The 17516-nt window shown below is 39.0% G+C and overlaps 1 protein-coding gene across 1 annotated transcript in view; it reads right to left on the reverse strand.

Annotated features, from left to right (window-relative positions):
- ALLC (allantoicase) overlaps positions 1–14458 on the reverse strand; it is a 30540-nt gene extending 16082 nt beyond the window's left edge. The window contains exons 1-6 of the mRNA XM_063442193.1: positions 14227–14458; positions 11878–12007; positions 6574–6624; positions 5102–5189; positions 4795–4920; positions 4575–4651 (exon numbers count right to left, since the gene is read on the reverse strand). Coding sequence (XP_063298263.1) covers positions 4575–4651; positions 4795–4920; positions 5102–5189; positions 6574–6624; positions 11878–11979 — 444 coding nt within the window. The 5' untranslated portion in view covers positions 11980–12007; positions 14227–14458. The remainder of the gene's footprint in view (positions 1–4574; positions 4652–4794; positions 4921–5101; positions 5190–6573; positions 6625–11877; positions 12008–14226) is intronic.
- Positions 14459–17516: the final 3058 nt, after the last annotated feature.

Below are 17516 nucleotides of genomic sequence, written 5' to 3' on the forward strand. Positions count from 1 at the left end.
CACCCATGGAGAAGGTGCCAGATCTGAGGTACAAATTTATAAACTTAACGTTAACTTGTCATCTATCGATGACTAGATTCAGAAAAACATAAAAAAATAATTTATACATAGTAGTAGCATAAACATCAGTCAATGTACATATTAAAATATATGTTAAAATAGTTATAATAGAAAAGTATACAATAAATTGTCAAATGGTTCTGCTCTATTTAACAATTACACGTTTATAACAATTTTTATTACTGCTGTGCAAAAAGAATTATGGCGACAGATGCTAACTTGATGTAAGTGATATTTAAACATGTATGAGACATTTCCATTTAGTTTGAATTGTCCTTCTGTCTTACACTGAGGATTTTAGCACAGCTCATGGTGGCCATACATCCATATAATTGATGGTGATTAGTAGAGCTAAAGATATTCTATCCGTGACAGATGGGAGACAGCTCCAGAGTCTAACTGTAGATACACACTTCTTCTCCGACTCTAATTCACTAAGCTGCTTCAACAGAAAGAGAATTTTTTGGCACGGTTTTTAACACAAACACAGGCTTGCACAGTGACAGTTCCATGCTACGTATTCAAGTTTTTATATTTAAAGCAGATCTGTTTTGTTTTAATTTTTTATTGAAAATATCTATTCAATTTTCTCTATTTCTGCTTTTGTGGTTTTGTGTAAATAAACACAAGACTCTTCTTTCTGAAGTTTATCAAATTCCCTTCCTAAATGTTATTTAGTTTCTAGTACTTAAGTCCTTCTTCTTCTCACAGCTCACTATGTGAAATGTGACTGTTGGCTAACTCAGTCATCAATCACATTACACAGCACAGTTATCCAATGGACTTCATAATACTGTAACCAAGAAGTAAGTCTCTTAAAGTGGCTTCTCAGTTTATGAATCCCTATGCTTTCACCCAAAGGATTCCTTCTTTTATCCCACCTGATGCACCCCCCAATCCCCAAACTTTTTTTGACAGTGGGAACGCTTTAACTCACCCGGCACACATGACTTTGGCAGCCCAGAACTATGTGCAATTCTATGCAACTCTATGTAATCCTGTGAATATTTTATATCTAGTGCAAGTGCGCTTGCAACAGACATAATATTCTCCCTTGCAGGTAACGCTTTGCTCACCCCTCCCTCTGTCTGTCTTTTTAATAAAAATCTCTTCCTTCCTCTTTGCATCCCCACTCTCTCCCTTGGTACAATCACAGGCTTCTGTGGTTGCTCCACGTGAGGGCTTCCATGACATTGGATGGTGAAGGGAGATTACAGGTAAGGAAAAAAAAAATAGGGTATTATGAGGTAAAAAAAAAATCTCATTAGTTTTAAGGGTTGTAGTAACCCTTTTTAATGGATAATTCCATATGCACTTTTGGGTGCTCATTAATGGAAAAAAAACAGTAAGGAATATTTTTGGGCTTATTAGACTCTAATACTCATTTTCTTGCATCTGTGGGCAGACTTACTCATTTATTTACTGCCTCCTCTTTGCATAATTTATCGTGGGCCTACGAGCTACGTCTACCAATCTCATTTATGTTGCGTTATTTGGTTGATTGTACTGCAAAAATATTGTACAAACAGTATCTATAATACTGTACTATTTATATTTATGCTATATTTTATTCTCCCTCTAATAAAAAAGGTTTTCGCTAGAGATGTCGCGAACATAACATTTTCCGTTCGCGAATGGTGAACGCGAATTTCCACAAATGCTCGCGAACGGGCAAACCGGGCGAACCGCCATAGACTTCAATAGGCAGGCGAATTTTAAAACCCACATGGACTCTTTCTGGCCACAATAGTGATGGAAAAGTTGTTTCAAGGGGACTAACACCTGGACTGTGGCATGCCGGAGGGGGATCCATGGCAAAACTCCCATGGAAAATTACATAGTTGATGCAGAGTCTGGTTTTAATTCATAAAGGGCATAAATCACCTAACATTCCTAAATTGTTTGGAATAACGTGCTTTAAAACATCAGGTATGATGTTGTATCGATCAGGTAGTGTAAGGGTTACGCCCGCTTCACAGTGACAGACCAAACGCCCCGTTTAACGTACCGCAAACAACCGCAAACAGTCCATTTGCACAACCGCAAACTCCCCATTTGCACAAGGTTGTCCCGTTCCTTGTCCTCACTGATGTAATTGAAGGTCTCTTCCTCCACCCAGCCACGTACCAAGGATCCCCGAAAGGTGACAACAAGCTATTTTTTTTTTAAATGTACACTACTGTTACACCAGAAATGAGTTGCACTGGTGTGACACTGTGCTCTGGTAGGCCCTGAAATGCACACGTGTGAAGGAAACTGACTGCTATTATTTCACAGTCAAATTTCTAGTTTTTTTTTTTTTTTTTTTTTTAATGTACACTACTGTTACACCAAATATGAGTTGCACTGGTGTGACACTGTGCCCTGGCAGGCCCTGAAACGCACACGTGTGAAGGAAACTGACTGCTATTATATTACTGTCAAAAAAGTTATTATTTTTTTTTAATGCAAGCTATTGTGACACCAGATATGAGTGGTGGCACTGGGCAAGTGGGCACAGTATACACTGTGAGCCTGACACGCACGCTGGCAGGCAGGCAACTGCAATTAGATTACACAGGAAAATTAAAAGCAGACTGATGTTCTAGCCCTAAAAAGGGCTTTTGGGGGTGCTGTCCTTACAGCAGAGATTAGATGAGTCCTTCAGGACTGTAGTGGACACTGAATACACTAGCCTAACTATCGATTTTCCTATTAAATCAGCAGCAGCTACACTGTCCCTCCTCTCACTAAGAATGCAGCTTCTGGGGGGCGTGGCCTAGCTGTCATGGAGGAAAAACACACTTCGTGTGAGCTCCCTCAATATCTTACTTTAAGCAGCTATCAACAAGCGAATTTCACCCCAGAAGGGGATGGCCCAGCAATGTTGCTCCTACCTGACCGACCCGACATGCTTAATAGCGGTCAGCAACTCGACAGAGTCTTACCTCCGCGTGGCAAGTGTGGCCTGGTGCTCACTGGGCGGGAGAGGCGGCCGATCTCCCGATCCTGGGATGCCCAGGAGCAGCTACTTCCCGGCAGGAGCTCCGTTACCCCCCCCCCTCGGACTGGTGGGGGTTATCCTGGTCCACCCCTGAGAGGCTGTCTGAAGCTAATGGATGCACAGAGCACAGCCGCCCAGGCTGACATACTCATCTGCGACTCTCCCAATATGGCGGCAGCCGCGTGTCCTCCTGGTACCAGCAAAGCATGGCATGATATTGAGTCTAAGCTGGACAGACTCTTTAATCAATTTTGGAAGTAAATAACAAGCAGGAAGCCCCAACAAGCTCCACCACAGCCCCAACAAGCTCCACCACAGCTAAGCGAAGCAGTCCCCATTAAAATCCACCAACGCAAAAGGCGTCAAAGACGGGACCGGAGGCACAAACAGAAATACAGAGCCTGCCCCACGTCAAGCACTCGCCTCCACCTTAAGCCACCACAATCCCGCACCAGACGTGAAGCACCACCGGGACAGATCCGACCACCGACAAAACAAGCTTCCCCCACCTCAAGCCGCGAACCCGGCACTCAGCCAGAGACTTGCCTTTGTTGTTCCAGGTATCAGGGACTCCCAGGCTCTGCACCTGGCACCCAGAAGGGATCGGATAAGCACAAGCAGTAAACAGCAGCCTGCCAAGCATGTCCCACTATAGCCGATCCTCCACACCATGCCTTTGATCACATGAACTGCTCTCTGCACATTAACTAATCGTAAAGTAGCAAGCATTCAAACATGTCATTATTTCACCTCCTAAAGAGTTTATTGTCGTAGTTCCTTACATGCCTTTACCATAACCGTTCATGTATTATGTTATTCACTAGTCTCATCTCATGGGGTGACTCACACTTGATTTATAACTAGTGGTGGAGCTGCTGATATAAATACACAGTTGATAACATGCAAGCTACACCCTAAACATGACAGCCATCTTTCACAACAATGTACTGCTATATACTCATACCCTCAGTGCAACTAGCCATGATATACGCACGTTCAGCCTAGCATGAAAAAAAAATTATAAAGAAAATAAATAAATAAAAGAATGCAGCTTCCGAATTAATCTAAAATGGATGCTGTCCAGGAGGTGGGAGGGTCTGGGAGGGAGGGTCTGCTGCTGATTGGCTGGAATGTGTCTGCTGACTGTGAGGTACAGGGTCAAAGTTTACTCAATGATGACGCATAGGGGGCGGACCAAACATTGCATATGTTCGCCATCCGTGGCGAACGCGAACAAGCTATGTTCGCCAGAAACTATTCGCTGGCGAACCGTTCGGGACATCTCTAGTTTTCGCAAAAAAAAAGTAAGGAAGTTAGAATGTACTAGAAGCATATGAGCATTCTGTATTCTTCATCCTTGGGTACAATAGTATACTGTATTTACAAATATTATTTCCATTCGGCAAAGTATTAAATTGCACTTTCTTAATCATATTACCAAAATGAACATTTTGCATTACACTGTGCCTAGTTATTTCATATTGAATAAAATACAGGTTCTGAAACATGTGGTGCTATCTTGGTTCTATACCTTTTCAGCAGCTTTTAACTCTGCATCCGAGGCTGCTGTTCCAGTTTTGTCTAGTCTTGGACCCAATGTAATGTTTTCTAGATGGAGAGCAAGAAAAAAATTAGTAATAAATATACATACATATGATATTTGGATGAATATGATATAGTTTGATGAAATATATTTCAAATGAATTGCTGAAAACTTGTGTGAAACCTAATACACCCTCATAAAGGATTACCTGGCTTTAAGCATGCAGCTTGGACAGAGATGCGAGGGGCATAGTTTCCAGTGAAGAAACATGTGTCCACATCTAGACCATGAATGACTCCTGCCACCCCCAATTCTATAATACACCAGTCGTGACCTAAAGAGGAGAGAAATATATTTAACTGTGACAGATAACATTATCCTGGAAGATGTTTGGGCTAAAAGACTAGGAACGTATGTTGAGATATGTGGACCACACATATCTACAATGCCTAGTAATATTTTGCATGGAAGATCACATGATTGTACTATTCTGTACCAATTAGATTTTTTTTTACCTGGAATTCTTTTTCTTCTTGTTTCCCATCCATCCATCCATTTGCCAAACTCTGTAAAGAGACCTGGTTTGAATTCCGGATCCGATTTCTGAAGAATACAGATTTATGGATATGCCAGAACGTAATATTGTTACTCATACCTTCAACCACTATGTGTCAAATAAGAGAGGTCTGTCTGGTAGTGTTCAAAATTAGAATATGGGGGAACCAGTATTCCAACGGTTAGGTATTTATATTTATAGTATCTACATATTTATACAGAACACAATACCTCCCAAGTGTCATTACAATGTCCACCCATGTCCTTCTGCCTCACATTACTCTTTCACTTGAGGCTTTTGCACATTTACCTAACCTGCTGCCCATTTATTGTTCCATATTTACGGGCTGAAAATCTTTTAGACTGTATGGACTGCTGACATCCCTACAAGGATAACAGCCAGCAATGTTCCTTGTCAGCCTTCTTGCACACTGTGCTGTATACATCACATCGTTAATATTTCAATATATGTATATGTATATTTTGATAGACAAATGCATGTGTGTGCAGGTTTGGATGTTATATTCATGTCTTATTAGTGGTCAACTTAGAGTAACTCATTCTTAGTTAGTTAATACAATGTTAAACAAAAATCTGCACACCAGTCAAGCCATAAGACTTGCTTTTCCCACAGAAATCCCATATTTGCAGTGATGTTACTATCGCAAAGGATTCTGGGTGGGCATATGCAAATTAGTTTAACAAAGAATCACATTTTCTTTGTTAAAAGTTTTGCTGTATACAACAGCTTTAAAACACAACTTAGAAAAAGATGCAAAGCCATTGTATGGTTATGCTGTGCTGATGAATGGATACAAGGATTACCTCCATGCAATCTGGGGACTCCAGTCTTTGGGCAGAGCCAGGATATACACATGCCTGTCTGACCCAAATTAGTGTGTTATACACCGGAGAGGTACCTGTTATTATTTAAATATTGCAGCTGAAATAGCTGTGACCAGGGACTGTAATACATATTTTGTGAAAAACATGTACAATAGTGCAAATTGAATTAAACTTTTTTTTTAATTTGAGTATATACTAAACGAGATTGTTTTAAATTAAATGTAAAAAAAAAAATTTAATTTGAGCATATACTAAATGCAAATAGTTTTAATTTTCATTACAATTTGTATGGTCTGGGGCTACTGAACACTTTGTTTTTATTTTTATTTTATTTTTTCATTTATTTATTTTTTACTTATTTTAACATTGTACCTGCAAGAGTTATTTATATATATTTTTTCTAATATCTAAAGTGCGCTGGTGACTTAAATTTTCTTAGTAATAATAGAAAATATTACTTATTTTTCCTGTTTTGTCCGAGTTGGGATAAAAGACCAGTTGTGTCAGGTGACTTCTTAGAACCCAGCAGTACATTTCAAAACAAGTTTGCCAATTTCACAAGCACTATGATTTTTTTCCCCCTTACTTTTAAAAGATTTTCCGCGGCTGCAAACCAATCATCTGTTGCAAATAACACCTGCAGAGATAAAAATAAATGATTGATCTGGTTTGTTTTGCAAGTGCAGTGGTAATATAACCGGCTTTTATAATCATATTCATTTTATTATCCGTGTTGTAGTGTCGTGCAACTTTTATACAGCTGTTTGTTACATTAAGAATCTAAACATACATGTAATACGATATCCCAGACCTCGTCACAAACCTTGCAAAATAGAGAATTTGAGAACTCTGATAACGGGAAAAAGCCTTGAACTTTGTTTCAGACATCTTTGGAACTTTTTAGCAATGTGTAACAGTAGTTGATACCCCTCTAGACACAGTGATCACCGGGTCCACATCTGGATTACCCTTTTAATTAGGGAGAGGCAAATGCAATGCAACAATTACAGATAATATGAGAATTCTGAGTACGAAAAGCTTAGAGAAAGCTAGAGAGTAGCTTTTCCTTCTGTTAGTCCCCACTCAGGTCTCAAAATGCTTTTGTCCACTTGTGCCATTACAAAGGGAACCAATACCATTTGCATATTAGACTGATCCCACTCACTAGTCACAAAGCCAGAGAGGATAAAAGATGGGTGAGACAAAGGCACTGATTTAATATATTTGGACAAGCTTTTCAAATGATTTAAAACTTTTTCTAATTATTAAAATATGGATCAGAAATGTAAAGCATTTTAAAAGTTTATCCAAAAATATTAAATCGAGACCAAAAGGTTAATAACTCTATCAGCATCGATCTCTAAAATCCAAGGAAATAAACCCACCATGCCATCCACTATAACCATACACAGTATAAAAAAAGAAAATAGTGACGTTTAGAAAATAGAAATGAGCATTGATGGACTGGCAGTGTCCTGGGCCTCAAGGCTAAATTAGGGCCTGGGCCCCTGGTGTACATGTACCATGTATTTGATTGTATGGGCCTGTAAAGTGAATCTACGTTTCTATGTGTATAGTCGCTGTGAGCCCTGATGTCAGTGAAAATATGTATGCATTTGTGTGTAGTGTCAGAATGTGTGGATACAGAGTATATTTTTTTTAGATTTTTTTATGCGTGTTTGTGTAGCATGGTTGTATGCAGTGGCGTACACACAACCCATGGGGCCCAGGTGCGAAAACTGATCCGTGGGCCTCCCCCCTCCCTCCCACGCGCGCTTACTCTGCGCGGGCTGGGGCCACAACACATGGCGGCGGCTACCTGGTCGCAGGGGTCGTAGGGGTTGCAGCATGTACGCCAGTACATGCAGATACACATACACTTAAAGGACCACTACAGACACCCAGATCACATCAGCTCAATGAAGTGGTCTGGGTGCCAGGTCCCTCTAGTTTTAACCCTGCAGCTGAAAACATAGCAGTTTCTCTGAAACTGAGGGTTAATCCAGCCTCTAGTGGCTGTCTCATTGACAGCCGCTAGAGGAGCTTACGCGATTCTCAGTGTGAAAATCATAGTGAGAAGACACTGAACGTCCATAGGAAAGCATTAAGTAATGCTTTCCTATGGGTGGTTTGAATGCGCACGCGGCTCTTGCCACGCATGTGCATTCAGAGCTGAGAGACGGATCAGGGCGGAGAGATCCCCAGCGCCAAGGGAGTCCGGCGCTGGAGAAAGGTAACTGCTTAAGACACACACACACACACACTCTCACGAACAGACACATACACACTAGCTAACAGACACACACATTTACTGACAGACACTCACTCAGTGACAGACATACATACACACTCACTGACAGACAGACACATACACACTCACTTACAAAACACACACTCACTAACAGATGCACACAAACTAACACACTCGCTAACAGACACACACAGTAACACACTCACTGACACACTCTAACACTAACACACACACTAACACACGCACACACTGTAACACACATACACACTCTAACACTAACACTGACTCTAACACACACACACACACACTCTAACACACACACACACTAACACTAACACACACACTAACACACACACACACTCTAACACACACACACTCTAACACTAACACACAAACACACACTCACACTAACACACACGATTTTCTTTTTTTAAATTCATCCCTCAGCCTCCCTACCTGTGGGAGTGCTGATGGGATTCCCTGGGGTCCAGTGGTGTCACCCGGTGGGCAGGCTGGCGCCTCGTACTGCATCTTCCGGCTCTGGTATTAGTGCGGTGCGCGGGGGACCTGAAGAGGGAGCACACAGGGAAGAGTGCTCCCTCATGCACCCGCCAGCCTGGCTCCCGGGTGACACCAGGGCCAGCCTAGGGGGCCCTGAGGTGACCAACCCCTGGGCCCCCAGGAGAAGAGGCTGGCCACAGTGGCATACATACCGGGTCGCAGGGCGTCCGGGCCCCCTGGTGGGCCAGGCCTGGTCGCAGCCGCGACCCCTGCGACCACAGTATGTACGCCACTGGTTGTATGCATAAAGGGGTATTTGTGAATCATGGCAATGTGTTTGTATGAGGTATGCCGGGCTCAATATTTTGTGTTTTAAGTTACTAACCAGGTGTTAAAGGTTAGGCTTGTGCATGTTTTTATTTTTTTATTCATTTATTCAAGCATGTCCACGACATCACTATGTGTATGTAGGCCATATTTGTATTGAGGTCTGTATGTGTGTATAAATGCAAAGCCATATTTATATGTAGTTTGTGTGTGTGTGAACACGAGTTTGCATGTGTGGAGGGTCAGTTTGCATGAACACAGGGGCAAATTAATAAATGGGCTTAGATACAGAGGAGTAGGTATGTGTGTGAATGAAGTGGTGTATTTGTACCCAACATTGCCTGTAGCCCATTACAAACTCCAATAGATAGTCCATTCTCCTCCTCTGCTCCCATAGGTAGTAACCTATTCAATGCCCCTGGTAACTTGTAGCTCTTCACGGTTAATAACCTATTGCCCTCCTCTCCATAGCTGTAGTAGCCCATTCACCAACTATCCCCCCCATAGCATGTAGCCCATCCTTACCCCATACATAGCACATACATATTAGCCTGTTCTCCTTTTCTCACATCCCCTTAGATAGTAGCTGGTTACTCCTCTTTTCTTTCCTCCAGTCCTACCACAGCCAGTATTTAATAATAATAAAAGTTGTCTATGAGGAAGCGGTCCTAGAGAAAACGAGATGGAAGGTGGGATATGGGACAGGTCACAGAATGAGGGGAGCATGGAGCCACACTGAGAGGAGCAGGCAGGTTTATTGGTCCCAGGAGAGCAGACACAAAGGGGGAAAACTAAGCAGAAAACCCAAACATAAAAACAGCAATGTATAATAAGAAGAATAATGCACAATTAGAGCACCGCACAATGGCACTTAACAGAACAGCGAAGCAGCAAAGAAAGAGGACGTACATTGTGCTTAATCTTACACAGGGTACAGTGTCAGGATTGGTTGAGGGTATCCCTGTGTGATTTTTTTTCTATGTGTGTATTATTTATTTCCTGCTATTGTGGTTGAGTAAACAAAGGGTTAAGCAATATGAGGTTCATGTCTTATAATAAACTTCTCAGTTAAGTGAACAAATCCCTTTGTGTAAGTACTGCGTGATCTTTAAACTGCTTTTTTTGCATGTCTAACTTTGTGTCTAACGTCACTCCAGCCCCATCATCACCAAGAGGCGCATGAGGGTTCAAAAGCTCACTCACTGCCCTCACTGCCCGTCTGCAAGACCTCCCAGCCGACCGCCTGCCCACCAAGCTGCAGCCATCCCCACTTGACCACAGGGAAAAATGCATCAGTGAGGGCGTGTGTCTGTCAGGAAGAGAAATTTGGAAGGGGGGAGGGGGAGGAGGGTGCCTGAGTTTTGTCATGCCTAGGGTAGCACAAAACCAGAATACACCACTGGATTTAGCACATAACTTTCCATCTCTCCCATTGCTATGAATATATATTTATAATAATATTACATTTATATTAAAATAACATTTAATATTATATTTAGATTGTTTAATATTAATAGAAAATTAATAAGAGATACTATTACACAAAACTACCAATACTGTTATTTTTGTTATCCTGACTTTCAACTGTGGCAATAATATATCACTGATTAATAAGCCACTGTTGAAGTATACGCCGTGAACCTTGCAGTTTAAATGTAAGTCAAGGTCAACTGATACTTGAGAACATATGTTACATAGCTGATAATGTTTAACTGACCATCAGAGTATTTGCTCTTTGGGACAATTAAGTTCAAAAAGTTCAAAAAGTTTTTGCAATAAGCAAATGAAACACATGAAATACAAATTGACTCACTTTAGTGTGAAGAGTGCAGCCAAAAGAAAAAAATGTAATTTGAATCTACTGCTTATGCTTCAAGAAACTAAAAAGTCATATTATAAAAATAACACCCACATCAAAAGTCACAAGAGTTTCAATCTCTGAAATATTTAGTGATCACTTGAAACCACCGACCAGTGCAAGTTCTGATAAATGCGTTGGAACTTAGCGGTAACTCATTTAGGGTTATTTGCTAAAGAGAATGCAAAGTCAATTCAGTAAGGACAAAGCAGCCAAACTAAAAGCATAACTGACAATTTTCCCAGTTTGGCTATTTTTACATTTTATTTGAAATTCACTTTGAATTCTCACTTCAAAGAATAACAGTAAATGTTTTTGTTGTTTTTATGGAAAGTTTTTATTTGGATGTTTTCCCACCACATTTGTATCAGGAATAACTGATGATAATATAGATTGCATAATAAAATGTAACATCAATTGTGCTGCCTCTGTGCCCTTATGCAACATCAAATCAGCACACATTTGTCTTAAAGCTCGGAATAAGTGGTGTCCTGTGTTCACAGTGCTGACACTCTTTAATGGAATTGTCAACTACCATCTTTTTTTAATGGAAATCAATATTTGGATTATTTTTTTCATTATTTCCAATCTTCTGTATAGAATTTGTACAGGAATATGAAAGTCTGTCTTTACATGAATAAATCAACCCAATAGCCAGGAGAACATATGGACTCACGTATTATCTTAAAAGAAACAAGGTCATAGAGTGCTGCCTATCTTTCTGATGGACCTAGTTCATTTAGTTGGGGGTGCGATGGGGCAATTACCATGATATTATAATTAACTATTTTTTTTTTTATTTTTTTTATCTCTTACATATCAGCTTCACAATTATTTTATATGTTTAAATAATACTTTTCTTGTAATTATTTCATCTTTATTATTGCTCAACATTCATGTGATTTTAACATATACATTGTATATTGATATACGTAAGTTATTTTGTCATTTACCTTTGCTCCTACATTTTGACTGGCCAGGTTGTTCATCTGCACAAAATCAGGTTGAGGTTGAGGTTGAGGTTGAGCTTGTATTGGTTGTGGAGCAGAATCCATTGCTTTGTATTCTCACAGGGTTACTACGCTGTTAAATTAATGTAAATGTATGTTTATAAGAAAAAGAAAATAACATACACTCAAGGGTGTTTTGTGGCAGAACAAGTGCTGCATTCTGAACAGTAGACCTGTGCATGACAGAAAAAAATGTTCACCCAAATCAATTTGTCTAAAAAAAATGTTCAGTTGACCTAATTTCGGCCATGTGGTGGATCAGCTCATCTAAAATGTATTCATGCAAAGAATTCTGAAAAAAACTAATTGGGCAAACCAAAAGAATACAAAGATTGGCAAATCGGTGGACTACAACGTTAATACATAATATTTACATGTGATATTATCAATATATTTAGCCCTTCTTATTTCATGATGCTAAATCTGGTTGAAATTCGGTCATCCAAATTATATACGATGGTATTTTATCATTTAAATTCAGTTCAGATTCAGTCTACATCTACAGTTGAGCATTTGGTTGTGAATTTTAAGGGTTCGATTTGGCTGATCTCTGGTTTATTTATGTACTCATTTATTTATTTTTTATAATTTAGTGGCGGTCCTTTTTTCTGGCACCACAGGCAGAGCTCTAAATCACAAATTAACCAAATCAGCTATTCCATTGTCCATTTCCAATGTTTCATAACTCGGTCATATGGCGACCCACCGGTGGCCCAAAATTCGGACAAATTGCAATCTGGGAGAAACAAAATGCACAAGTCTACTGACCAATAAATTGTAAGATAAATGAAGATGATGGATGATGTAACTTCTTCTGATGTATTTGTGAGCTTTGATTGTCTATATTACAGGTTCACTTTAAATTCCACTGTATTGTGAGAATCATTTTGGTCATTTTATTATCAATGGAAAACTGACGAGCAGTTCAGAATCCAAGTGCTTACTGGGGATAAAGATTATAGGCTGTATAGAGTTAAGCGATAACCCTAAGAAACATTCAGTGATCACTGGCTCTGTAAGATTAAGTGGGACTGTTTAGAACCATTTAGAAAATATACATTTTGATGAAGAGTGTAAGCCTTTAAATTGGTTATGTTTGGTTTTCCATATGTACTTAGTTAATATTACCAGTCAATGTTGTTTTTGCATCTATATGGGATGGAGATTTTAGAGTCTGATACCCTACTATATATACTACCCTCAACCATGAGTTAAGCCCTTGTTAATGAAAGTTCCTTGGGAATTTCTGGTTCTCTTGCATTAGTAATGGAGGTGAGGAGTGGTGCCCAGTGGACCATTCTCAACCCATTAGCTAGGTCATTGCTAACTGAAGATTCAGTCTTAGTAGTAGAGACGTGGAGAAATGCCCAATGGACCCCAGGTAATAAGTCCAGCTATTCAAAAATATTTTTTTGACTAGTTACACTAAGTAGAGCGAGGACACTCCTGGTAACCTAACCACTAAAGCGTGCTGTCATTTTTATGGTGTTTGGTGTGTTCTTTTAACAGAAAGGGTATGTTTATGGTTGGATCCATTTTTAGTGCTAAATTAGTAGAAAAATAACAAAAAGCTTATAAAATGTAAGGCAAATTATGACAGATAAATGTTTTATTATATAGAAATTACAGTATAGCTGAGAATTCAATGAATTATTAATATTGTTATTGTACAAATAAATCAGTGATCAATAAGGGGGAAAAAGCCCAAAATGTATTCCAATAATGAAATCCACTGTATTTATCATTTCAGACTATTTGGGGTTCACTCATTAAACAGCATTTTTTAGGAATTTCTACCTTAGTCAATGCTTAGTTGAATACGTGTAAATTATTATCAAATAGCCTTTTATATATTAGCTTGTATTTCATTGTGGTTTAGAAAAGCCTTTATATTGTTCTCTCTTAGTTTTTATTGCATATTATATTATTTCTGGAAGGACAAGCGAATTAGAAAAACAAACATAACAGACACTAAGCTACACTTTACAATATAGCAATAGCAATACTTTAGAATATAGCAATAGCAATGGAAACAACACAGCAAGCAGAATTGAGTCTTGGATCATGTTAATAGTAACAAAAATAGTTTTAAAAAGAACGAGGCAGTTTTCTCAGGATATACTTACCGGTACATTATACTGTTTCACCTGTCTCACCATAAAAGTGATATAGGGAATAAAGATATTTTTTTTCTTCCGTTATTCTTAAGGGAGGCCTAATGATATACTGAACAGTCTGTGACAGAGATAAAATGTAAAACGTTCACAAAATGGCAAATTGTAATTTACTCACCTTTTTCAATTCTTCCACCAAATAATAAAGATATTATGACATTCAATTTCCAATGCTGCTTCGTAAGTGATAAGTTGTTTTTTTCCATAAAACATAAATTATTTCTACTTCCTGAAGATGTTTATTCGTTCATGTTCTCTGCTGCTTCCCAGTCCTGGTTTTGGCAAGCATTTGTTAGCACTGTTCGACAGACACAGCTAAATTTACCTTTTAACCAGGATGTAAATCAGTTACTTTATAAATTGATTTTGCAGGAGTGTGTTGAACTCACCGGTGCATGTGTTTTGTCAGCTTTATTTGTCTGTTACTGTCTGCATTTCTCCTCCACACCCACCTATGTGTTGCTCTTCTTTTTCCCTACCTTACCCCTGCCTACCAACCTTTGACTCTTCATCTATCCCTCTACTATTTGTCAACCATCCCAGAGTTCCCAGCTTGAGATGCAAATGGGCACAGACAGGCTTTGTTTATCAGACTTCATTCTGCATTTCTGCAGATACCCTTAGCAATGGGCACTATTTTACACACAGCTTTTTTAAACCAACGCATGGGCTATGATCCAGAAGGATAAGTGACCTGAAACCAGCCATTGATTGCAGTTTCAACCTTGTGAGTCTCACCAGTTTGGCACTGGTCTGAAAGATGAAGTTTCTCTGAGAGCATACAGCTTAGGTGCCGAAACAATTGTGGTGACATCCAACACCATAATACTAACCACAGTGTAAATGCATAATTACTGTTATTCATCAACTGCATATATCAAGATAGACTTTAAAATATGATGCCTGTGTTTGATCATTTGCATGTCAAGCCTAGAACTTTGGGATAGTAGTGGAAACATGATTTGTCAAGTTTCTATGCCGAAGGAGGACTTCTCAGTTGTCCAACATGAGATATGCAAGTGATGCATAACACTATTTTTTTGTATTTGCACTGTGGGGAGTTTTATCGTGTTTAGTCTCACCACAATCTTTTTGTTACCATCCTATATGATTACAAAGATACTTAAACTGGCAGACCAAAACTGGCAAAATAGTTGGGATTTATTTCAAGCCATGCCTGGATTTGAAGCAGATTTGAAAGATTCTGACATGGACCTGTCCAGCAGTACGGCTCAAATACGGACCGTATTCAGGGCCTGAATTGCAAACTCCTGATGATGTGGAATAAGGTGAATAATGTCCAGATTTTGCAATCCAAATGGTGCCCTATGTAGCCGGATGGCTTTGCCCTATTCTGTGTGTGGCCATTCAGACTCTCATTTCAAACTATTTTATTGAGGCGAATAGTGGAATTAGGACATATGGCATCATGAATAGTCGAATTAGGACATATGGCAATGAAAGTAGCATAAGATACAATAATGATGACAGTCCCTCATTTTAACAATTAACATTCCCAAAAGGGGGCGAGAGCTGGCAGCCAACCGAGACAGTCGCATAGTGCTGGAGCTCCTCAGGGAAATCCTCTTATTAAGCCTTAAATTGGACTTTGCTGCTGTCTTTTCGGTTACAATCTTGACTCCATCTCTGGAGAGCACTCTACTGATCCTCAACATTTCCTGGTTTGCTAACTCTTTGTATTTCCGTGTATATTTACATGAAATTATTATACCAGCATGTCTATGAACCCATGCACAGCAAAAAATAAAGAATGTAAAAAATAAAAATGAAAAAAAATCCTGAAAACTTCTCCTTTTCCCCTGGCCATTTAAACCTTAGTGAAAAACCCTGCTAGAGTCCAATCCTGTTTTCAGAGAAAAGCTTTGTTTAAAAAAATCTGCTTTTCACCATTTTTAGCCACTTCAAACCTTTCATGAAAAATAATCACCATTCCCTTATATCTGATACCTGTTTTCATACCCTCTCTTCTATTTTATAATTGCATTGATCACATCCAATACTAAAACCCAGCATTGCGTTTAACATTTCAGGTGCTTTGTTTTGTTCTTAATGTCACACACCACTCAGCCCCAAGCCTCTTCCTATTATTCCATAACAGTCTAAACAGTGGCCATCCTCTCCATCATTCATTAACATTTTCATGCCATGCTCTAACATTGTCATCCTCAATGTATTCAGCTTAAACACATCTTTTCAACACATCTAACATGTATGATCTGAAAATGACTGTTACACTATACACTAAGCATTTACTCTTGTAGAGGCAAAGCAAAAGTAAGGAGGGCTTCTTGAGGGCGGCTCTGTTCCATTGGAGTCTAATCAGACTCTCCCCTTGTCTTTAATCAAAACCATCTCTTCACAAAAGCTTATGGCCTCCCAGAGTAACTTCTATTTTGCAAACCTGACTCATGCTCACTCTTAAAGGGTCTCACACCACTCTCACCTCCCAGTTCTGCTACATTCCCACAGTGTTGCTTGGTTGGTATCTCACAATCTACCCTTCTTTTTGTTTTGTTGTTTGTTTTTTATACCCTACCTCTTCTAGATTGTAAGTTCATTTGAGCAGGTTTCCGCATCAACCTATTGTTCCTTGAACATTTTGTAATTGCCTGATTTATTGTTAAATTTCCCCCCTTTATAATATAGTAAATTACTGTGGAGTAGGTTGGTGCTATATAAATGCCAATCATAATACGCATGTTTAATGTTTACATGTCAACTTCCACTCAATAGTAAACAGCTTATCATCCCCTATTTTGCCTCCAAGGCTATTTTCCAAAGACAAAAATAAATTCATTTTTTTACCCTTTTCTGGACATTTCTAGAGTGCTCTCCATCATAAAACTATACCAATCTCCCTTTTTTATGATATACTTAAATTGAAAACCACATTTCTATATGTGATACCCTCTGTCACTATTTTAGACTCCTGGTGTTCATGAGCCACAGATGAAGCAGTGACCCCTGTTGGTTGTAAATCATTACTACACCCTGGGAAAGAGAAGTAATTTCAAACAGGATATATACATTTTGAAAAAAGCTATTATGAACCTATTATTGACTAGTTCTATTAATTGTTTAATCTCAAAATTATAGCATATGGAGGCCTTTTTATGTTTTAGCTTATATTTTAGCTTGGATAATTACCACAACAATTACAGAATCTGCCACTATACTACAATCATTCAAACACGTCATGTGTTATTGTTGCTAAACTGTAAATAGTTAAGCTAACTCTAGCTAAAATAACTGTTTATAAAAATGTCCCGATATCGAAAAATAATACTGTCACATTGACCTTTTTATTGAAAATAAAAAAATATATACATTACACAAATCCACATATCTTCACATATAAACCCATTGTAAAAAGTCAAACCAGTTTAG

Source organism: Pelobates fuscus, chromosome 2 (genome assembly GCF_036172605.1).
Source record: "Pelobates fuscus isolate aPelFus1 chromosome 2, aPelFus1.pri, whole genome shotgun sequence".
Classification (NCBI taxonomy): Eukaryota; Metazoa; Chordata; class Amphibia; order Anura; family Pelobatidae; genus Pelobates; species Pelobates fuscus.